The sequence below is a fragment of the Phocoena phocoena genome, chromosome X, assembly GCF_963924675.1.
Source record: "Phocoena phocoena chromosome X, mPhoPho1.1, whole genome shotgun sequence".
Lineage (NCBI taxonomy): Eukaryota > Metazoa > Chordata > Mammalia > Artiodactyla > Phocoenidae > Phocoena > Phocoena phocoena.
The window spans coordinates 15,473,217-15,498,449 of record NC_089240.1 but is presented as its reverse complement, the minus strand read 5'-3'; the positions used below and the strand labels follow the sequence as shown (position 1 = coordinate 15,498,449).

Genomic DNA, 25,233 nt, shown 5'->3' with positions numbered 1-25,233 from the left:
AATAAAATTACTTGTGACCAGTGTGATTAAATATCTACACTCAAGGAAATCAACTGAAAAACTCCCGGAATTGATAGGAGAATTAAAATAATACAGCGTTTAATCTCACTGGTTTGAATCACAGCTTCACCACTGATAAGATGAATAACTTTGGGAGGTTACCTTATAAGCCTCAGTATTCTCATCCACAAAAGGGGGATGAGAATACTAATCCCACTGGTTTGTCATGAAAACTAAATGAAATGATATATTTAAAGCACTTAAAGGACATGGCACATGGCATTTAATAAATATGAGTAGTAATAATAATTATTATTTAATGTTACTGTTCAATAGTATCACAATACAAAATAAACAGACATAAACCAAACGCTTTACTAAATACTACCAATAATCATTAGGGAGATATAGGGGGGGAATATCTTATTCACCATAGCAACAAAAAATATAAAATACGTGGCTTGATAGGACATTTTGATTGATCTGGGAAGCAGAAAGAAAAGTCAAAACAACACTTCCACTGACTCCATCCCACTCCCCACTTCCACCAGACTCTGTTTAAACCTGTTGCTATGTATATAGCAGCTTTGGCTTTCTACCTGTGGGAGGAGGCTGATGTGAAAAATCAGACTGGGGAATGGATGTGCAGCATCTCCCCATCAAGTCCTATTAATTGGCTTTGAGCAAGCAGTAGGACATGTAGGTCACCTCTCACCTTTGGAACACCCAGAATGTCTCAGCATACTCTGTGCCTCAGAGGTAAAACCATTAAACTGGCCCTGGTATCTGGAAATGTTAAGTGACCTTCCAGTCCCTAAATATACCCTGTTTAGGGGTCATAGCACTTCTGCCAAACAGGCCTAGGTAAAGGTTGTCTGGAACTCTCCCACCAAAAAGGGCCATCAGAAAGCAACCTACAGTAATGTACAGTATGGTGACTCTAGTCAATAATACTCTATTATATATTGAAAGTTGCTAAGAGAGTACATTTTAAAAGCTCTCACCACACACACACAAAATTGTAACTATGTGAATGGATGCATGTGTTAACTAACACTGTGGTAATCATTTTGCAATATATGCATATAAGAAATCATTATACTGTACACCTTAAACTTATATAATGTTATATGTTAACTATATTTTAATAAAGCTGGAAAAAATTTTGAAAGTGAAATCAACATACAGCAATAATCTGTAAATCTCTTTTTCTGATACATATAATAACTAAATCAGTATGATTCTAGGACCCTATAATAGAGAGATGTACAAGATAACAGATAGCCCGGAAATATGCCCTATTACACATTTTTAAATGAATATATTATGAAGGAGGCACTACAAAACATGGTGAAAAGATACATTATGAAATAAATGTCGTGGGGAAAATTTGGTTAACTACTCGGACATTTTCTTCGTAGGTGTGTTTTTTAATTATTCTCAACCACTAGGCATCAAATTTTCCTTTTTTAGTTTAATATCAAAAATTCAAAATTTATGAAATGTTAAAACTTTTAGAAGTCAAATCATAAAAAATCTAGAAAAATAGCCATGGTAATCTACATTTTAAATATTTCAGGGCCTTCTAAGTTTAAAAGCCAAGGATTCACAAAGAAAAAGATACTTAGACTTGAAAAGAAAGATAATTTAAATAATTAATGGATGAAAATTTCCTAAACCTGACAAAAATATCAACTTAGATATAACAGAAGCTCAGCAAACCCCACACAGGATAAATAAAAATGAAACCTCATCAAGGCATATTATGGTTGAACGCTATTTTCCAATGTCACTTAGGTTATTTTGTTTCTTCCCCACCTCCTTTGGGTGATGGTTATTCATTTGTAATACAATTAAGTTCATTTGTCACAGTGTGTATTCTACTTGGGAATCACATTCTCTCTCTCTACCTATTTTTAATTAATTATTTTTTTTTTTTTTTAGGGATGTGAAACATTATCATGGTTCTAAGAGTCAGAACTACAAAAAGGTATTCTCAGAGATGTGTCACTTTCCCCTCATCTCTCCTACCCAAACCCCATTCTCCCCATTCTTTCTGCCCTGCTCCCACCCATCCCTCCATTTCCTGTAGGTAAATAATGCCATTAGTTTCTGATTTACCCTGTAGGTTTCTCCTGTATTTATTTTTGCACAAATGAGCACACATAGACACACACACATGCATGCACACTCTTATCAGGCAAGGGTTTCTTAAGCAGGATACAGAAAGCACTAACCATAAAAGAAAAACTTGTACTACATTAAAATCAAGAATGTCTACTCACGGGCTTCCCTGGTGGCGCAGTGGTTGAGAGTCCGCCTGCCGATGCAGGGGACACGGGTTCGTGCCCCAGTCCGGGAAGATCCCACATGCCGCGGAGCAGCTGGGCCCGTGAGCCATGGTTGCTGGGCCTGCGCGTCCGGAGCCTGTGCTCCGCAACTGGAGAGGCCACAACAGTGAGAGGCCCGCGTACCGCAAAAAAAAAAAAAAAAAGAATGTCTCCTCACCAAAAGACATCATTTAAAGATTAAAGACTAGGGGGATAGATAAAAGCCAAAGACTAGGAACAGATATTTGCAATAAATTTATCTAACAAAGATTCACATTCTCATATTTAGAAAACCTACAGAACGCTTAGAAATTGGTAAGAAAAAGGCAGATACCCAATAGAAAAATGGGCAAAAGACCTGAACAGGCACTTTGCCATATGGGATGTCCACGTGACTGCTAAACATTCAAACAGGCGAGCAACTTCTCTGCTCACCAGGGGAATGCAAATTAAAGCAGAAATGTGATACTACTACATACTCACCAGAATGGCTAAAATGAAAAGGACTGATAATTTCAAGTGTTGGCAAAGATACTGAACAATTGGAACTCTCATACACTGTTGGCAGTATAACTTGGTACAACAATTTTGTAAAACTGTTTATCAGTACCTAATAAAGCTAACCATATGCATGCCCTATAATTCCAAACTTCCTTTCCTGGGTTGTGGTACATCTTTATAATAATGGTCCCCAACGAATCATGTCTCCTTGTATTCATATCCCTTTACAAGATAATGCTGCTGCTACTGCTCCCTGCAAGAGATGGATCTTTCCTAACCCCTTTGAATCTGCACCTAGCCTTGCGACTTGCTTTGACCAATAGGATATGGCAGAACTGATTTTGTGTGAGTTCCAGAGCAAAGGCCTAAAGAGGCCTTGTGGCTTCTGCCTTTGCCCTCTTGGGATCTAGCTGCCATGTAAAGAAGTCCAGGATATCCTGCTAGACAGAGAGGCTGCATGAGGAGAACTGAGGTACCCAAGTTCATAGCCCACACCAAAGTCCCAAACATGTTAAGAAAACCATTTGGACCTCCCTCTCCAGCCCAGCTAAGTTGAGTGAGCCCAACTGACAGCACATACAACAAAGACAAGCCATCCCCACTGAGCCCTTAAAATGCCTAACCCACAGAATCACAAGCAATAAAATGGTTGTTGTTTTAAAGCACTAAATTTGGGGGTGGTTTATTATACAGCAATAGATAACTGAAAATGAGTATATAGCAAAAGAAAAGAATACATATGTTCACTAAAAAGGACAAGTACAAGAATGTGCATAGTAGTACCATTTAAATTACCAAAACTGAAAACAACTCAATGTCCATAACAATAGAATGGATAAATTTTGGTATATTCATAAAATTAAATATTATTCAGCAATAAGAATGACCAAATGGATGACTCTCACAAATATAAAGTTGAGTAAAAGAAGCAAAACTGTATGTTTTCATTTATACAGAGAAGTTCAAAAACAAGCAAAACTAATCTAGGAGGTAGAAGTCAGGAAAGTAGTGAGGAGGGTGCAGGGATTGGGTAGTGAGTGGCAGAGAACAGGAGGGGGCTTCTGTGGCTATGATAATGTTTTATTTCTTGTTCTGGGTGCATGTTACAAGGCTGAGTTTACTCTGAGAAAATTTTTTAAGTCATATACTTATCATTTGTGTACTTTCCTGTAATTTGTATACTTTTCTTCCAGAAAAGTTTACATAAGAAGTTTAAACCACTGTCCCCTTCTCTGATAAAATTTTAAAAATATTTTTAAATCACTTGTATAATTTTTTAAAGCAGATTTTTAAAAATATAGAGCCTAAGTAAATATCTTTGCGCTGGAACCCAGCCATCTGTGGCTATGAATATCCATAAGTGATTCTGACGCATAGCTCAGATTAAAATATTAGGTCATTAGCAGAAAGAGGGCTGTTTCATTTCATTATTATTATATTTCCTCTCAGAAATATTTTTGCCAAAGAACATGAAGCACAAACAACTGTCTTCAAATTGTAATCAGCTAAAAGAAAAAAAATGGCAAAATACCTACTTCCCACTCACTCCCCACTCCTCAGGTTTGGCTATTCCACCTTTCAGAAACCTTCTACAGATCATTAAATGCTTTAATTAGTTTCACACATATGTACTTAGCTCAGAGCATACCATTAAAACACCCTTCTTTCACCACTCTGAACGATGCTCACTAGATTAAATGATGCTTTAGATGCCATACACATTTTTAACTAGAGCAAAAATAGTTGGCCCAAATTAAAGAAAAATGAGCTTCTAAGTCAAGTGCCTACCTTGAAGATAACAACAGGCAGATCTTAATTTGCAGAGAAATACATGACTTGTGAATAACTATAATTTTTTTTTTTGGCTGTGCCGAGTGGCATGTGAGATCTTAGTTCCCTGACCAGGGACTGAAGCCATGCCCCCTGCAGTGGAAGCACTGAGCCCTAACCACTGGACCGCCAGGGAAGTTCCTCAATAACTATCATTTTAAAATCATTTTGAATCACACCTATATTCTCTGTATCTGAAATGATTTATTTAGTCATTTCAGAATGACTAAATAAATGATAGATAAATACACAGCCTGACAGACAGCTAGCTAGCTATGGAGAAAACAGAGACATGATGGTGCCAACTGTGTTTAATCCCTCACCCAGATCTGTTTCATGAAATAGTCAAGATATTTTGACCTCTCAGCACAAAAGTTCTGTAGATTAAAAATAAGATCCTCTTAAAATAAATAAATAAATAAGATCCTCTTTACTAAGCTACTATTGTACATTAGTAGGTTGTGGTTCAGAGAAGGTATTCAACATACTAATGTAAAATGAAATCTAATTCAGTTTATTTACTTATTTATTTATTTTTTGCGGTACGCGGGCCTCTCACTGTTGTGGCCTCTCTCGTTGCGGAGCACAGGCTCCAGACGCGCAGGCTCAGTGGCCATGGCTCACGGGCCCAGCCGCTCCGCGGCACGTGGGATCCTCCCGGACCGGGGTGCGAACCTGCGTCCCCTGCATCAGCAGGCGGACCCTCAACCACTGCGCCACCACGGGAGCCCTAATTCAGTTTTTTGAAAATGAAAAAATTAAATGGTCAATTAGTTAACAGCAATCAAGGATGGAAAAAGCCAGTTAAACTGTTTTCACCAGTTGCTTGGTGTCACACAGACAAGACAGATGGGCATCTTTTTAATTTCTTAGTGTTCTCCCATCTTCAGTTCACATTCCTTGATGAGACAATTCAATATTTAATGACTGCTTTTCAAAAGACTAAACTTTTTACTTACCTGGATCTTCCTCAAGTACACGTGTATAGTTTTCCAACATGAAGGAGAAGAAGTTCGATAGCTGGACAAAATAAAAATACATTGATCAATTAATGAATCCCAAACAGGTACTGTTGGTATTCCATGCAAGTCCCCTTTACTCCTCTGAAGTTCTCATCTGCCAGCTGCCATAGATGGTAATGGGTACCGCTTCTACCTGCCCTCCTCCTCCCCAGGATTGCCCTTGGCAGATGGGCAGCAGCTCCCCCAGAGTCGCTTAGGATATCAGATATCCCTCCCGCCTGGGGGGATGCCCATAGAAAAAGACTAACTGAAGCAAGAGTATCACAGCCCAGACCCCTACCTCTCTTGCCACTGGGTGGGACAAACTGACGCATTTCACACTTCAGAGCTCCCAGTGGGATCAGGCTGAGGTCAGACTTCTCCAGAAAACATATTTTTGCCTAGCTTCTTCCCTGTCCTATCTTGCTTTCCTCACTCCCTTATAGGTTTTTCCTGAGAATACTCTCTCAGGAAGTCACTTGTACCAGAAGCCCCTATCTCAGACTCTGCTTCTAGGAAACCCACTTAAGACAGCTGCTAGATTTTTTTCATTATGATCTCTTCTATTTCTTTCGGTGGTGAGAATAAGGGATATTCTTAAATGCCAAATATATTTGGTAAATGAAGGAAGGAAGGGAGGGAGGAAGGGAAAGATGGAAATCTACCAGCATTCCAACCATCACCTAGATACTGCCTCTATGCCCACCAATTATCTGCAAAGACCTGCATGTATACAGCACAAATAACTTCCAAGCCCTGTCTCCCATGAAAAGTGAACACTAAGGAACCTTATCAATCTGGGAGTAGATCCGGCAGTTGAGGGAAGGAAGACCTTCCATACAAATATCAAAATCTATGATTTTAACGCTGTTCATGGATTTGTCAACTAAGAGTCAACAGAAATCACAATGAGACACCACTTCACACACACTAGGATGACTATCATCAAAAAAGACAAATAATAACAAATGTTGGCAAAGATGTGGCAAAATTAAAGCCCTCATACACTGCTGGTGGGAATGCAAAATGGTACAGCTGCTTTGGAAAACAGTTTAGCAATTACTCAAAAAGTTAAACACAGACTTACTCGATGACCCAGCAATTCCACTCCTAGGTATATACCCAAGAGAACTGAACAAATATGTTCACAGAAACACTTGCACACAATTATTCATAGCAGCATTATTCATAACAGCCAAAAAAGTGGAAGCAACCCAAATGAGTTATCCACTGAGGAAAGGATAAACAAAATGTGCTATATCTATACAATGGAATAATATTCAAAAATAAAGAGGAATGAACTATTGACACATGCTACAACATGGATGAACCTTGAAGACAATATGCTAAATGAAAGAAGCCAGTCACAAAGGATCGCATATTGTGTGATTTCGTTTATTTGAAATGACCAGAACAGTCAAATCCATAAAGACAAAAGCAGATTAGTAGTTGCCAGGGGCTGGGCAGAGGGCGGGAATGGGGAGTGAGTGCTAATCAGTATAGAGGTGCTTTTTTTTCTTCTTTGGTTGGGGGGTGATGAAAATGTTCTAAAATATATTGTGGTGATGATCGCACAACTTTGTGAATAAACAAAAGGCCACTGAATTTTCTACTTCATTATTCTTTTTTGAATTTTATTTTATTTTTTATACAGCAGGTCCTTATTAGTCATCAATTTTATAAACATCAGTGTATACATGTCAATCCCAATCGCCCACTTCATACCACCACCACCACCACCACCCCAAGGCCTTCCCCCCTTGGTGTCCATACGTTTGTTCTCTACATCTGAATCTCAATTTCTGCCCTGCAAAATGGTTCATCTGTACCATTTTTCTAGGTTCCATATATATGTGTTAATATACGATATTTGTTTTTCTCTTTCTGACTTACTTCACTCTGTATGACAGTCTCTAGATCCATCCACGTCTCAACAAACGACCCAGTTTCGTTCCTTTTTATGGCTCAGTAATATTCCATTGTATATATGTACCACGTCTTCCTTATCCATTTGTCTGTTGATGGGCATTTAGGTTGCTTCCGTGACCTTGCTATTGTAAATAGTGCTGCAATGAACATTGGGGTGCATGTGTCTTTTTGAATTATGGTTTTCTCTGGGTATATGCCCAGTAGTGGGATTGCTGGATCATATGGTAATTCTATTTTTACTTTTTTAAGGAACTTCCATACTGTTCTCCATAGTGGCTACATAGGTTGACAATGCCACCAACAGCGCAAGACAGTTCCCTTTTCTCCACACCCTCTCCAGCATTTGTAGTTTGTAGATTTTCTGATGATGCCCATTCTAACTGGTGTGAGGTGATACCTCATTGTAGTTTCGATATGCATTTCTCTAATAATTAGTGATGTTGAGCAGCTTTTCATGTGCTTCTTGGCCATGTGTATGTCTTCTTTGGAGAAATGTCTATTTAGGTCTTCTGCCCATTTTTGGATTGGGTTGTTTGTTTCTTTAATTTTGAGCTGCATGAGCTGTTTATATATTTTGGAGATTAATCCTTTGGCCGTTGATTCGTTTGCAAATATTTTCTCCCATTCTGAGGGTTGTCTTTTTGTCTTGTTCATGGTTTCCTTTGCTGTGCAAAAGCTTTTAAGTTTCATTAGGTCCCATTTGTTTATTTTTGTTTTCATTTCCATTACTCTAGGAGGTGGATCAAAAAAGATCTTGCTGTGATTTATGTCAAACAGTGTTCTTCCTATGTTTTCCTCTAAGAGTTTTATAGTGTCTGGTCTTACATTTAGGTCTCAAATCCATTTTGAGTTTTTTTTGTGTGTGTATAGTTTTAGGGAGTGTTCTAATTTCATTCTTTTACATATAGCTGCCCAGTTTTCCCAGCACCACTTATTGAAGAGACTGTCTTTTCTCCATTGTATATCCTTGCCTCCTTTGTCATAGATTAGTTGACCATAGATGCGTGGGTTTACCTCTGGGCCTTCTATCTTCTTCCATTGATCTATGTTTCTGTTTTTGTGCCAGTACCATATTGTCTTCATTACTGTAGCTTTATAGTATAGTCTGAAGTCAGGAAGTTTGATTCCTCCAGCTCCACTTTTCTCCCTCAAGACTGCTTTGGCTATTTGGGACCTTTTGTGTCTCCATACAAATTTTAAGATTTTTTGTTCTAGTTCTGTAAAAAATGCCATTGGTAATTTGATAGGGATTGCATTGAATTGGTAGGTAGCTTTGGGTAGTATAGTCATTTTCACAATATTGATTCTTCCAATCCAAGAACATGGTATATCTCTCCATCTGTTGGTATCATTTTTAATTTCTTTTATCAGTGTCTTATAGTTTTCTGCATACAGGTCTTTTGTCTCCCTAGGAAAGTTTATTCCTAGGCATTTTATTCTTTTTGTTGCAATGGTAAATGGGAGTGTTTCCTTAATTTCCCTTTCAGATTTTTCATCATTAGTGTATAGGAATGCAAGAGATTTCTGTGCATTAATTTTGTATCCTGCAACTTTACCAAATGCATTGATTAGCTCTAGTAGTTTTCTGGTGGCATCTTTAGGGTTCTCTATGTATAGTATCACGTCATCTGCAGTGACAGTTTTACTTCTTCTTTTTCAATTTGGATTCCTTTTATTTCTTTTTCTTCTCTGATTGCTGTGGCTAGGACTTCCAAAACTATGTTGAATAATAGTGGTGAGAGTGGACATTCTTGTCTTGTTCCTGATCTTAGAGGAAATGCTTTCAGTTTTTCACCATTGAGAATGATGTTTGCTGTGGGTTTGTCATATATGGCCTTTATTATGTTAAGTTCCCTCTATGTCCACTTTCTGGAGAGCTTTTATCATAAATTGGTGTTGAATTTTGTCAAAAGCTTTTTCTGCATGTATTGAGACGGTCATATGGTTTTTATTCTTCAATTTGTTAATGTGGTGTATCACATTGCTTGATTTGCGTATATTGAAGAATCCTTGCATCCCTGGGATAAATTCCACTTGATCATGGTATATGATCCTTTTAATGTGTTGTTGGATTCTGTTTGCTAGTATTTTGTGGAGGATTTTTGCATCTATATTCATCAGTGATATTGGTCAGTAATTTTCTTTTGTTGTAGTATCTTTGTCTGGTTTTGGTATCAGGGTGAGGGTGGCCTCATAGAATGAGTTTGGGAGTGTTCCTTCCTCCGAAATTTTTTGGAAGAGTTTGAGAAGGATGGTGTTACATCTTCTCTAAATGTTTGATAGAATTCACCTGTGAAGCCATCTGGTCCTGGACTTTTGTTTGTTGGAAGATTTTTTTTTTTTTTTTGGCAGTACGTGGGCCTCTCACTGTTCTGGCCTCTCCCGTTGCGGAGCACAGGCTCCGGACACGCAGGCTCACCAGCCATGGCTCACGGGCCCAGCCGCTCCGCGGCATGTGGGATTCTCCCGGACCGGAGCACAAATCCGTATCCCCTGCATCGGCAGGTGGACGCTCAACCACTGCACCACCAGGGAAGCCCCTGTTGGAAGATTTTTAATCACAGTTTCAATTTCATTACTTGTGATTGGTCTGTTTAAATTTTCTATTTCTTCCTGGTTCAGTCTTGGAAGGTTATACCTTTCTAAGAATTTGTCCATTTCTTCCAGGTTGTCCATTTTTTTGGCATAGAGTTGCTGGTAGTCGTCTCTTAGGATGCTTTGTATTTCTGTGGTGTCTGTTGTAACTTCTCCTTTTTCATTTCTAATTTTATTGATTTGAGCCCTCTCCCTCTTTTTCTTGATGAGTCTTGCTAATAGTTTATCAATTTTGCTTATCTTCTCAAAGAACCAGCTTTTAGTTTTTTTGATGTTTGGCATTGTTGTCTTTGTTTCTATTTCATTTATTTCTGGTCTGATCTTTATGATTTCTTTCCTTCTGTTAACTTTGGGTTTTGTTTGTTCTTCTTCCTCTAGTTCCTTTAGGTGTAAGGTTAGATTGTTTATTTGAGATTTTTCTTGTTTCTTGAGGTAGGCTTGTATAGCTATAAACATCCCTCTTAGAACTGCTTTTGCTGCATCCCATAGGTTTTGGATTGTTGTGTTTTCATTGTCATTTGTCTCTAGGTATTTTTTGATTTCCTCTTTGATTTCTTCAGTGATCTCTTGGTTATTTAGTAATGTAGTGTTTAGTCTCCACATGCTTGTGTTTTTTACGTTTTTCCCTTGTAATTCATTTCTAATCTCATAGCATAGTGGTCAGAAAAGATGCTTGATATGATTTGAATTTTCTTAAATTTACTGAGGCTTGATTTGTGACCCAAGATGTGATCTACCCTGGGGAATGTTCTGTGTGCACTTGAGAAGAACGTGTAATCTCCTGTTTTTAGATGGACTGTCCTATAAATATCAATTAAATCTATCTGGTCTAATGTTTCATTTAAAGCTTCTGTTTTCTTATTTATTTCCATTTTGGATGATCTGTCCATTGGTGTAAGTGAGGTATTAGAAGTCCCCCACTATTATTGTGTTACTGTCCATTTCCTCTTTTTTGGCTGTTACCAGTTGCCTTATGTATTGAGGTGTTCCTATGTTGGGCACATATATATTTATAATTGTTATATCTTCTTCTTGGATTGATCCCTTTGATCACTACATAGTGTCCTTCCTTGTCTCTTGCAACATTCTTTATTTTAAAGTCTATTTTATCTGATATGAGTATTGCTACTCCAGCTTTCTTCTGATTTCCATTTGCATGGAATATCTTTTTCCATCCCCTCACTTTCAGTCTGTATGTGTCCCGAGGTCTGAAGTGGGTCTCTTGTAGACAGCATATATATGGGTCTTGTTTTTGTATCCATTCAGCAAGCCTGTGTCTTTTGGTTGGAGCATTTAATCCACTCACGTTTAAGGTAATTATGGATATGTATGTTCCTATAACCATTTTCTTAATTGTTTTGGGTTTGTTTTTGTACGTCCTTTTCTTCTCCTGTGTTTCCCACTTAGAGAAGTTCCTTTAGCATTTGTTGTAGAGCTGTTTTGGTGGTGCTGAATTCTCCTCGCTTTTGCTTGTCTGTAAAGCTATTGATTTCTCCATCGAATGTGAATGAGATCCTTGCTGGGTAGAGCAATCTTGGTTGTAGGTTCTTCCCTTTCATCACTTTAAGTATATCATGCCACTCCCTTCTGGCTTGTAGAGTTTCTGCTGAGAGATCAGCTGTTAACCTTATGGGAGTTCCCTTGTATGTTATTTGTCGTTTTTCCCTTGCTGCTTTCAATAATTTTTCTTTGTCTTTAATTTTTGCCTATTTGATTACTATGTGTCTCGGTGTGTTTCTCCTTGGGTTTACCCTGTATGGGACTCTCTGCACTTCCTGGACTTGGGTGGCTATTTCTTCTCCCATGTTAGGGACGTTTTCGACTATAATCTCTTCAAATATTTTCTCTGGTCCTTTCTCTCTCTCTTCTCCTTCTGGGACCCCTATAATGTGAATGTTGTTGCCTTTAATGTTGTCCCAGAGGTCTCTTAGGCAGTCTTCATTTCTTTTCATTCTTTTTTCTTTATTCTGTTCTGCAGCAGTGAAATCCACCATTCTGTCTTCCAGGTCACTTATCCGCTCTTCTGCCTCAGTTATTCTGGTATTGATTCCTTCTAGTGTAGTATTCATTTCAGTTATTGTATTGTTCATCTCTGTTTGTTTGTTCTTTCATTCTTCTAGGTCTTGGTTAAACATTTCTTACATCTTCTCAATCTTTGCCTCCATTCTTTTTCCAAGGTCCTGGGTCATCTTCACTATCATTATTCTGAATTCTTTTTCTGGAAGGTTGCCTATCTCCACTTCATTTAGTTGTTTTTCTGGGGTTTTATCTTGTTCCTTCATCTGGTACATAGCCGTCTGCCTTTTCATCTTCTCTATCTTTCTGTGAATGTGGTTTTTGTTTCACAGGCTGCAGGACTGTAGTTGTTCTTGCTTCTGCTGTCTGCCCTCTGGTGGGTGAGGCTATCTAAGAGGCTTGTGCAAGCTTCCTGATGGGAGGGACTGGTGGTGGGTAGAGCTGACTGTTGCTCTGGTGGGCAGAGCTCAGTAAAACTTTAATCTGCTTGACTGCTGATGGGTGGGGCTGAGTTCCCTCCCTGTTGGTTGTTTGGCCTGAGGCAACCCAACACTGGAGCCTGCCTGGGCTCTTTGGTGGGGCTAATGGCAGACTCTGGGAGGGCTCATGCCAAGGAGTACTTCGCAGAACTTCTGCTGCCAGTGTCCTTGTCCCCACAGTGAGCCACAGCCATCCCCCGCCTCTGCAGGAGACCCTCCAACACTAGCAGGTATGTCTGGTTCAGGCTCCTATGGGGTCACTGCTCCTTCCCCTGGGTCCCACTGCACACACTACTTTCTGTGTGCCCTCCAAGAGTGGAGTCTCTGTTTCCCCCATTCCTGTCGAAGTCCTGCAGTCAAATCCCACTAGCCTTCAAAGTCTGATTCTCTAGGAATTCCTCCTCCTGTTGCCGGACCCCCAGGTTGGGAAGCCTGACGTGGGGCTCAGAACCTTCACCCCAGTTGGTGGACCTCTGTGGTATAAGTGTTCTCCAGTCTGTGAGTCACCCACCCAGCTGTCATGGGATTAGATTTCGCTGTGATTGCACCGCTTCTACCGTCTCATTGTGGCTTCTCCTTTGTCTTTGGATATGGGGTAGCTTTTTCGGTGAGTTCCAGTGTCTTCCTGTCAATGACTGTCCAGCAGCTACTTGTGATTCTGGTGTTCTCCCAAGAGGGAGTGAGAGCATGTCCTTCTACTCCACTATCTTGGTTCAGGCTCGAATTTTCTACTTTAAATGGGTGAATTGTATCCCAATAAATTTGTTATTAAAGAAGACTCAATATTTAAAGAATGTACTAATACTGGAATGTCTGTGTACAAAGCATATCAATTTGAGAGCTCACCCTCCCTTTGTCTCCATCACTATATTCTACAGTACTTAAAAGGACAGTCAATGCTGTGAACTGCTAAAGGAATACCTGACTGAATCACACTATATAATTTTTATAGCTACCAAGAATAAATTCAGCAATTTCTTTAATTCTTTTTGAAATTTTAATTATTTTCAATATTTATTATTTTTATTATGTGCTAAATTTATAAATATATGATTGTTGAAAACTACAAATGATACAGAATGAAAATGCGAAGTCCCCTTCCACCCACTTCCACCCATCAGCCATGCTTCTCCCCAGAAATAACCACAGTAAATACTTTCTGTATATCTTTTTCCAGGCTTTTACAGTATGTTTCATTTTCTTTCGCATATATGGGATAAAACTTCATATTGTTCCACAAGTTGATTTTTTCATTAACAAATATGTTATACTAGATCTTTCTAAGATCTTTTTATTGTTAAAAGTACTTTTTTTCTATTAAAAAGCATTAAAGCTGGATTTACATACCGCTTTTGCAAGCTCGACAAAGTCCTTCCTCACCCATTTATATTTTCTTCTAGAATTTTCATATGTTTGCTCCCTTCCATTTATTTAACTCCTTAAAGTAATTTCTTTACTTCATAAAGTAACAACTTTACTATTAGGGCACATACCAGAAAAACAGAATAAGACCATTTTTTACTAGTTAACTGGACATCTGGCAGCCCTCTTAAAAATATGAACTTCAGAACTGAAGAACACCATCCTCTTCCCAAATCATACTCTCTCAGTAGCTAGTTCCAAAACAATGTCACTATATCTTCTATAAAAGTCTTTCACCGAGGTTCCTCAGCTTAAAATGCAATCAAACTTTCATTCTTTCAATAAAAGGGGTAAAGGGAGCCATTTTACCAAAATAAGAGACAAGCTTGCAAAACAGACCTCCAATTGGCCTTGTTCATCAGCATATTCGATGGACTGGAAGATGGTGAGGGCATAGCGTTGCCTGGTCTTCAGCTGAGCACTATGACCTCGGTACCAGTTCTGGATGACCAATGCGGCTTTCAGCGCTGCAGACCCACAGGATACGAAAGGGAAAGAAAAACAGTTACTGTGGAGCTATGGGGGGAAGGTAAGTGCTTCAGAAAAAATCAGTCCACCTGGATTCCTAGGTTCTAAGAACATAAAAACTACAGACAACGAGATGTTTTTCTACAATGTCCTCAAGTCTCAAATACTCAGGAATAATGATGACCCAGCCATCAAGAGTAGCATTTTTTGAGCCTGAATTTGAATCCCAACTCTGCTGACTACTGTCTATGTGATTTGGGGAAAGTTATTAGAACTCTCAAAGCTTCAGTTTCCTCGTCTGGCACTATTTGAAGTCTATGTACGCCCTATGAAGTAGCAATTCCATTCTTCATTATATACCCCGAAGCAATTCTCACACAATCCATAAAGGAGACATACGGGGATACAATGCTTCTTTGTTGGCAGCCGTAGGAAGTTTGACACCAATGCAACCTGGCTTTCCACTGCTAGGAAGGAGAAGATGTGACTGTGGTGAGTGTACACCATGGAATATTATGCCACAACTGGAAGCGATATATAGAAACGTGGATGGGTCTTCAAAATATAGTGCTTCAGTTAGAACAGTTATCAAAAAGTTGGAGACAGAATGGAATATAACATGATACCATTTTATATAAATTTAAAATACACGCACACGAAGCCGCAGTATACGTTTCGTAAGAATATACAGAAAGGAAAAGATACTAAAAATAAGAGATTGGTTATTTGTGGGGGGTGGGTGAATGAATGAGCATAGAGTATACGGTTAAAAGGGAATAAACTAATGAACTAACTACCATAAGAAAGGGCCTTGCGCAGACCAATGATGACAATGTACAACATACTGAGAAGTATGATTCACTCCACCTTCTCCACCTGCGATTCAACTGATAAAAGACAGAGGGATAAATGAACACACCTCCCTCCTTCACAGAGTTACTATGAGGATGAAATGAGATACTACAGGTGAAGAGTTTAGGCCAGTGCCCAGTGTAAAGCATTTACTAAATAAATGGCAACTATAGTGACAAGTATTGTGTTGTTTGTGGATTATTCAGGCACACCGACTCTCTTCTGGGGCTGGGAGCCTGTGAACCATCCTGTAGCTTCATAGTTTTGAAGAAAGAAATCAGGTGAGAGAGAATGAGATTTAAAATATAGTCTCTTATGCCTTTCTCAACTTTTAGAGTGACGAGTAATCAACACCAGCTGGCTCCTTTTATTCATGCTGTAATTTTTCCCAGTTAGCACATAAGAATTAAGAGTTAACTCTAACAAGAACAATTTGAGTTCTGAAGCAGCAATCCAGCCTCTCGGCTTAGTACTGCTGTGGTATAACGAGTATACACTATTCATCTGAGGGTGGGTGTTTATGAGCTTCTCCAAGGCTGTTGGGTTCCAGAGACTCTTGTTTCATTATTCAGCTCTCAGAAAACCCCAGGAAATAGGCGTAAGGTCAAGTACCGTTATCTTTATAGGGAAAAACCACAGGGAGAAGAAATCAAGTGACGTTCAATATCACTAAGTGAATAATCGGTAGTACCATGTCTGAAATCTCAAGTGTTCTCACCATATCATCAGGCGGAGCCCAGGTTCACGTGAAAGGTCTGTTCTGTGGGACAGTCACTGTCATGACCAACCAAGCCTAAGCTCAGGGGCTCTGTTCACCAAGCACAACGGAACTGTTCCAGGGCTGAACACTTACTGAGGGCCAGGCAATGGACTCATCTCTGCAGTCAGTCCTCGCCATACTGTGAAGCTGGGAGAGACTAACTTACTTAAGGGCACTTAGCCAGTAAGTTGAAATGGACAGCAAGGAATTGCACCCACCTCTCAACCTCTTAACCTCCATAGAGCTACTGATCATTTTCTGTGCCTCACTTTCTTCATCCGCACAATGACGTAGTGGAATAAATGATCACTAAAGTCTCTTCTATTTAGTATTAGCAATACCAAAAAAAAAATCAAGCTTAGTGTTATTTCTATAATTAACAGTAGAACAAAGTAGCTACCATACGTTAATGGTCTACTACAAGACATTTAGTCCCCACAAGTATTATCATCTCCATGTTACACATAAGGAAACTTCAGGTTCAGAGAGGCTAGCAACTTCTAGTACCCTCAAAGACTTCCTAATTATATATAATATTTCATTAAAAAATTCACAAACTAGTGTGAACAAACAGGTTACCACCTCAGAACCCAAGAGCCAGGAGCAGAAGAGCCATGCCAACCAGGACGCACAGGGCTCACTTTCTTAGAGTCCACAGTCTTGGCTCAAACGTTGCCTTCTCCGTGAGGCCTTTCCTGAACACCCCTTGCAAAATGGCACCCATCCCCCATTGCCTGTCTCCTTCTTTCCCTCCACAGCACTTGTCACCATCTGATATAGCATATATTTTACTCATTTGTTACTGTCTGTCTCCTTTCACTAGAATGTAATCTCCATAAAGGCTGGGATTTTGGTCCATTGGGTTAGCTGCTGTGTACCCTGAGTCTGGAACAGTCCCTGGAACATAGTAGATGCTTGATAAATATTTGTTGAATGAATGAATGAGTGAAATTACTGTTTAGTTAAAACTTCCTGTCTTGCGTTTCTCTTCATACTAATTGCTGAATCTTATGTTTGGTTTTGTTTTTTAAACAGGAGTTTATTTGACAGTCCTTTAAATAAGAAGTTTTATATTCAAAACGGTAAGGCATTTAAAGACTCTGCTTTTGAAATTCTGCTATCAGAGGCCTCCTGAGGAGGCAACAGGATGAGTGAATATTTAATGTAACTTTAAGGGGCCTGATATCCAAGCAGGAAGAGCGACACAAGTGTGATAGAACTGATTAAAATGAATTCAAATGAACTGGAAAGAGAATGAACCATCTAGTGGCAAAAGGCTTTAAACAAGGAGGAAAAGCATCTATTACCTCAGCTGTTCAAAGCACGATGAGAATAGGGTATGCCTCAACTCTGGGACCACAGTTTTCACTGTTACTTTTGTTTACAGATACCTGCCATCTGCTAGAGTATGTTTCTGTCCCAGTGAGACTTTCAACTTCACTGGAAAAACAGCTCAAAGCACATGCCCAGCAGACATGAGATGGTCACAAAGCCTGCTTCTTGAGCAGCAAGGCAGGGACCCTCTGAGGCTCACTCCTCCAGAAACTCTGACATCCCTGCAGAGCAAGGGTACAACATAGGATCCTTGTCCCTGGAAAGTATTTTTCTTAAACAAGAGGGAAATGAGAGGAAAGCATGAGGTCCAGCCTCCAAAACAATGACAGATATTTTAAACAAAACTATCACTTTCCCAAATGAAAAGAGATCATAGTTTTATCATTCTTGGAAACATATGGCCTTCCAGTCAGAGAAGGGCAAGAAATAGAGGTCATTACTTTGACTTTTTATTTACCCACATACTCGCCCACCCACCAACCCATCCACATGGGATAATAAAAATAAGTTCTGAATTTGTAATCTGGAGACTTCCGTTTTGGTCCTAACTCAACCAGGTGCCAACTGTGTAACCTCAGGCAAATTGCTTAACCTCTCTGGTCCTCGGTTTCTCATATGAACAATGATAACTTGGGATTATGTGACCTCTAAGATTCTTTCCAATTATAAAATACTCTAATTCATCCCTCTATTTTTTTAATGCCCCAGCTGCAGCCTACCTAGCCTGTAGCAAAGCTGAAAATAACCATTAAAGGACAAAATAGGATGTGTAAATATGAACACTCAAATCAGAAGCTTCTGGATACAAAAGACAAATTCTAAAGGCTACTCAAAAAAAAAAAAAATCTGAATTATCCTTGTAGAAAAAATCCAAGTCAATTCACTAATATCCTTGGCTTTCCTATCAAGGAACCGTAGCCAAAGTTTGCTAGCAATTGGTCTAGGAACAAACATTTCACCTATTACTTCTCCTTTAAATGGCCTAAAACATGATTACTGTGTATATTCTGTTAACTGGTACAAGTGATAGCCAATAGAAGATGGAGAGAAACGGATGGGGAAGGAAGTGAAGACAAGAGGGGGTGGGGATACAGAGACACATGGGAAGGGTCTAAAGTCCAGAGGTTTCAATGAAAATTGAGAGATCAGAGAATGGGATAATGATCATAAAGATCACAGAGGTGGAGCAGATCCAGGAGGCCACAGGGGCCAGGAAATGGGAATGAGGAGCTGAAGTGGAGCAGGTGAACGATTGTTCTAAAACAATCATTATTGTGAAAATACAAATTTTTAAAAATTATTATTGTATAAGAAATTTAGCTATGTAAAAGATTTATTATCATTTTAAATCATTAAAATATTTTCTTGTAGGAAGTATGTTCTATTCAACAATTCAATAACGACCTTTAATCCTCACTCAGAAAGAAAAATTAAATATCTTGACTACAATTCTGTTTTATGTCTCCCTTGTTATTAATTAGTAATCTGAGTTATACTGCCACATTCATTCACCCAAGATCAAATATAATGAGCATTAAATTTTTGTCTTTTGCAGCTGCTAAAAAGATAATGCAGTATAAAGCTATAATCATATAGAAAAGTGTTCTGATTACGGGAAATACAGGCAAACCTTGGAGATATTTCAGGTTAGGTTTCAGACCACCACAACAAAATGAATAATGCAATAAAGAGTCACATGAATGTTTATACTATATTGTAGCCTACTAAGTGTGCAATAGCATTATGTCTAAAAAAATGTACATACCTTAATTAAAAAATACTTCACTGCTAAAAAAATGTCAAAACAATCAAAATAGTAACATCAAAGATCGCTGATCACAGATCATCATAACAAATATAATAAAATGAAAAGTTGAAAATACTGTGAGAATTACCAAAATGTGACACAGAGACACAAAATGAGCAAATGCTGTTGGAAAAACGGTGCCAACAGGGTTGCCACAAACCTTCAATTTGTAAAAACTACAATATCTGTGAAGCCCAATAAAGCAAAGTGCAATAAAACAAGGCATACCTAAAACTGGCAATTGGGGCTGAGGTACTGCTCTTTCTTACACTGAATCGATGCGTCTGTCTGTAACAGGATTTTCTAATAATTAACAGGATCCAACTATAAGGCTGGCTTCTTTGTGAATTATCTAGTCAAGGCTGGAATCTGGTGAAAAAATAAAGAGGTGAGACTTCATATCCTTTCAGCAGTACTTTCTGCCTTCTAAAGGCTCATGATTCTACAGTAGATATCTAAATAGTCCATGTCAGAGTCTCATAACCTGGCATTTCTAAAGCAGAGGTGGATCAATCACAAAGCAAATAGAGAAAAAGATGAAGATGAATTTAATTGGTATAAAGAACAGAAAGGATGCCTGGCTTTTTGTTTGCCTGTTTCATGTAGGCAATAAATGTGTCTGTAGTATCAATCCTATATAAACCTCAGGGCCAACACATTATCATATTAAAAAGTGAGTAATTAACTGAAAATTGTTATTGAGAGGGATCATAATTTCAGATGAAGAAAGCAGTCTCCTTTTACAAAGAAAAGTACTTGTTTAAAATGATTCCCAATTGATGCCAACAAACTAGGGATTATAGTATATGATGTGGGCTGAAAATAAAGATATGGCATACTGATGATAATTAAAGCCATGGGAGTAAAGTCACCCAAGGAGAGCATTAGAGCGACAAAATAAGAGGGCCAAGAGGAACCCCAATATTTTAAAGTTGGGAGAAAATAGAGCCCTCATAAACAGTTAAAACAGAGACATAAAAGGAAACCACGAGAAGATGCTGTCACTGAAGCTAAGGGCCATGAGTATTTTAAGATGGGAGTGTACAGGAGTGCCAGGTGCCGCCAGGAAGTCAAGCAAAAGTTAAGTACTGAAAATGCTCCATGGGATTTCAAGGTCATTCAAGAACCTGTCTAAATCATATTCCACAGGATGGGGTAAATGAGAAGGTAGGAGACAGCAGTGTGAACACACCCTTCAGGAGCAAGCTCTCTGAAAGGGAGGAGAAAGAGCAGAGTGACTGGAGGGGACAAGAGGGCTAGGGAAAGCTCTTCTTCCAAAGGGAAGGAAAACACAGTTACAAAGGGCAATTCTGCACAACTGGGAAATTCTGAATATGAACTATATGTTAGAGAATATTACTCTATTCATTTTAATTTTTTCAGTGTAATATAGGATTGTAGTTATGGAAGAGAATATCCCTCTTTTTAGGACATTAATGCTAAAGTATATAGAGGTTAATATATAACGTCTGCAACTTACCAATACTTTCAAATAGAGAGGGAAATGGAGCTGGAGAGAAAGAAGGAAGAGAGAGCGAGAGAAAGAGAGGGAGAGAGAATGGTAAAGTTAACATGAATCTAGGTAAAGTGCATGGGGTATTCATTGTATTATTCTTTCATCTTCTCTGAAGGTTTGCAATTTTTAAAAATAAGATGTTGGGGGAAAAACAAAGCAGAATGGTCAAACCTCCTACTCAAAGAAAAAAAAAAAGGAAAAAAGAGGAAAGGCACTAGAACCTGTTAAAATGTTAATGAAGTATCAGCTAAGGGAGTGAGGGGGGAGGCAGAAGGGGAAGAGCAATGCCCCTCACTCCTACACATGCACCTGCAGCTACAGAGTACAGTCATAGTCCTTTGAGTGACAAGAACTTTAAAGAACATCTTATCTGATGTCCCATTTCACTGAAGAGGAAAATGAAGGAGGTCCCAGATCACAGGGATTTCTGCTAGACTACACAGTGCCAGTAAAGACTGATGGCAATTATAACCAAGAATCCTCCAACACAATAACAAGAAGGATGGCAAGGGCTCCTCTAAATTTTCTTTCAGAAAATTCTTTAGAGAACAACAAAGATAAAGGAAACGGTGGTGTTCATAGTTTTTCCATGAAAGTCCCAAATTTAAATATGCAGCATTGTAAAGGAGTTAACACTAGGAAGGAGGAGGCTGGGGGAACACAGGGCTGGGGGTGAAGGGAGGTGATCCCTTGGGCAGTTATGAATGGTTTGATTATTAGATTTTTTGAACAGCTAGGTTAACTAGATGTTATTCCAAGAATTAAAGAAATATTTTGTTTTGTTAGAAAAGAGACAACAGGCCCAAAATGGAGTCACTTTTGCTAAGCTCCATGTCAGTAAACCGAGACTTAATACATAACCTAATTGTATTTTCCAGCCTCTCCTAGGAATGTAATCTTAACCAGTCTAGAATTTCCTGGCCAGCACTAGTGAGGTAATCAACCTGGAAGACCCTTGTTTTCCCACAAAGGAAGGTGACGTTGCCTGAAATATTCCTTTCTTTCCGTTTATGACTTCCCTATCTTACCCCTTTCTGCCTTTAAAAACCTCTCCTTTCCTGCAGCTTTTTGAAGCTCCTTTCTGTTTTCTGGATGGGATGCTGCCCCATTCATGAATCACTGAATAAAGCCAATTAGATCTTCAAACTTACTCCGTTGAATTTTGTTTTTTTAACAGATTTGGTGGCAGCGCCAGCAGGACTGAAGGAGACTTCTGATGTCTTCAGCTAAAATGAGAAACAAAGGTGTGGTACCCGTGAACACTTCTGATTTCTCTTTCTCACCATTTCTGAGGACTGTGGGTAATTTCCTCTCAATTCTGAGTTCTGCTCTCTTTGCAGGAAGCTCCTGATCTAACTGGCTTTCCAGTACACATTACCCCTTTTGGGAAACCCAGTGCAGTCCATAGTCTTCATTTTGGGTGTCTGCTGGTTCACTCCTTTCCCCAGTTCCAATTTGGGAATTGCTGGTGGTGCACACAGCGCCTTCTCCTAGCCAATCCACAGTAACATCTCTTGGTTACCGCTGGTGTGTTGAAGTACATGTTTGTCTTGTTTTGTGTAGATAAAGGCTACTGGTAATGGGAATCTTAGAAGCCAAAAAAAAGCTGCAAAAATTGATGGACACGAGTCTAGCACTTTGAAAGCTGTTAGAGCGCTTGCCACCTAACTCTAAAAGACTCCTGTGTTAGGATAAGGTGGCCACTGAATGGGTCAGATTGACACTAGGTTGCCGACCAACCTCAAGAAAATTTCTGTACAACAAGGTACACTGTAAAACACCACACAATCTTCAACCCAGCAGCATATCTGTCTTAGCTATTAGTTTGGCTCTGAGAGACTCAGAGGTTTAGCTAAAAATAAATTAATAATAATAATAATAACTGGGCTCCTTAAGTTCTAAGGAGTTAAGTGTGCCACATTCTGACACATATGCTTATTTTATGTCTAAAAACTGTGATCCAGGGCTTCCCTGGTGGCACAGTGGTTAAGAATCCGCCTGCCAATGCAAGGGACACGGGTTCAAGCCCTGGTCCAGGAAGATCCCACATGCCTTGGAGCAACTAAGCCCATGCGCCACAGCTACTGAGCCTGCGCTCTACAGCCCGTGAGCCACAATTACTGAGCCCGCGTGCCACAACTGCTGAAGCCCACGCACCTAGAGCCCGTGCTCCGCAACAAGGGAAGCCACCTCAATGAGAAGCCCACACATTGCAACAAAGAGTAGTCCCCACACGCCACAACTAGAGAAATCCCGTGTGCAGCAACGAAGACCCAATGCAGCCAAAAATAAATTAATTAATTAATTTAAAAAATTTTTAAATTAAGAAAAAGAAACTGTGATCGAGGAAGCTATAAATACCTATAAAAATGACAAAATCTTACTAAAAATAGTCTAGAATTAGACAAGATTATTGCTTTGTATCCTGGGAACTTAGCTTGATAACCATCAGGTTAGGGGCCCCAAAATATGGCCAACAGAAAAGTGGGTTGTACTCCATTTGCACTTAAATATGGCTGGACAGAAATGTGGATTGAAATTCATTTGCTCTAAGGATCTTACCAAACTGCTACTGGCCCTCAGGGAAACTACAACGGCCATTAAGAGAAACATTACAATTAGAAAAGATCATTTAAGAAGTGCAGATGACAGCAAAGGAAACGATAACCAAGACCAAAAGACAACCCTCAGAATGGGAGAAAACATTTGCAAATGAAGCAACTGACAAAGGATTAATCTCCAAAATTTACAAGCAGCTCATGCAGCTCAATAACAAAAAAACAAACAACCCCATCCAAAAATGGGCAGAAGACCTAAATAGACATTTCTCCAAAGAAGATATACAGAATGCCAACAAACACATGAAAGAATGCTCAACATCATTAATCATTAGAGAAATGCAAATCAAAACTACAATGAGATATCATCTCACACCAGTCAGAATGGCCATCATCAAAAAATCTAGAAACAATAAATGCTGGAGAGGGTGTGGAGAAAAGGGGACACTCTTGCACTGCTGGTGGGAATGTGAATTGGTTCAGCCACTGTGGAGAACAGTATGGAGGTTCCTTAAAAGACTACAGATAGAATTACCATATGACCCAGCAATCCCACTACTTGGCATATACCCTGAGAAAACCAAAATTCAAAGAGAGTCATGTACCAAAATGTTCATTGCAGCTCTATTTACAATAGCCAGGACATGGAAACAACTTAAGCGCCCATCATCGGATGAATGGATAAAGAAGATGTGGCACATATACACAATGGAATATTACTCAGCCTTAAAAAGAAATGAAATTGAGCTATTTGTAATGAGATGGATAGACCTAGAATCTGTCATACAGAGTGAAGTAAGTCAGAAAGAAAAAGACAAATACCGTATGCTAACACATATATATGGAATTTAAGGGAAAAAAATGTCATGAAGAACCTAGGGGTAAGATAGGAATAAAGACGCAGACCTACTGGAGAACGGACTTAAGGATATGGGGAGGGGGAAGGGTGAGTTTTGACAGGGCGAGAGAGAGTCATGGACATATACACACTAACAAACGTAGTAAGGTAGATAGCTGGGGGGAAGCAGCCGCAAGGCACAGGGATATTAGCTCGGTGCTTTGTGACAGCCTGGAAGGGTGGGATGGGGAGAGTGGGAGGGAGGGAGACGCAAGAGGGAAGACATATGGGAACATATGTATATGTATAGCTGATTCACTTTGTTGTAAAGCAGAAACTAACACACCATTGTAAAGCAATTATACCCCAATAAAGATGTTTAAAAAAAAAGAAAAAAAAAAAAAAAAAAAAGAAGTGCAGATGAGAGCTCTACCCACCACCAGTCCCTCCCATCAGACAACTTCCACAAGCCTCTTAGATAGCCTCATCCACCAGAGGGCAGACAGCAGAAGCAAGAAGAACTAAATCCTGCAGCCTGTGGAACAAAAACCACATTCACAGAAAGACAGACAAGATGACAGCCTGTGAAACAAAAAACACATTCACAGAAAGATAGACAAGATGAAAAGGCTATGTACCAGATGAAGGAACAAGATAAAACCCCAGAAAAACAACTAAATGAAATGGAGATAGGCACCTTCCAGAAAAAGAATTCAGAATAATGATAGCGAAGATGATCCAGGACCTAGGGAAAAGAATGGAGGCAAGGATGAAGAAGATGCAAGAAATGTTACAAAACCTCTAGAAGAATTCAAGAACAAACAAACAGAGGTGAACAATACAATAACTGAAATGGAAACTACACTAGAAGGAATCAATAGTAGAATAACTGAGGCGAAGAACAGATAAGTGACCTGGAAGACAGAATGGTGGAATTCACTGCTACAGAACAGAACAAAGAAAAAAGAATGAAAAGAAATGAAGACAGCCTAAGAG

General features: G+C 39.2%; 1 protein-coding gene across 1 annotated transcript in view; it reads right to left on the bottom strand.

The window, feature by feature from the left end:
- Positions 1-25,233, bottom strand: part of PPEF1 (protein phosphatase with EF-hand domain 1) — a 148,700-nt gene that overhangs the window by 71,477 nt on the left and 51,990 nt on the right. The window contains exons 4-5 of the mRNA XM_065900121.1: positions 14,443-14,570; positions 5,621-5,681 (exon numbers count right to left, since the gene is read on the bottom strand). Of these exons, the coding sequence (XP_065756193.1) occupies positions 5,621-5,681; positions 14,443-14,570 (189 nt within the window). The remainder of the gene's footprint in view (positions 1-5,620; positions 5,682-14,442; positions 14,571-25,233) is intronic.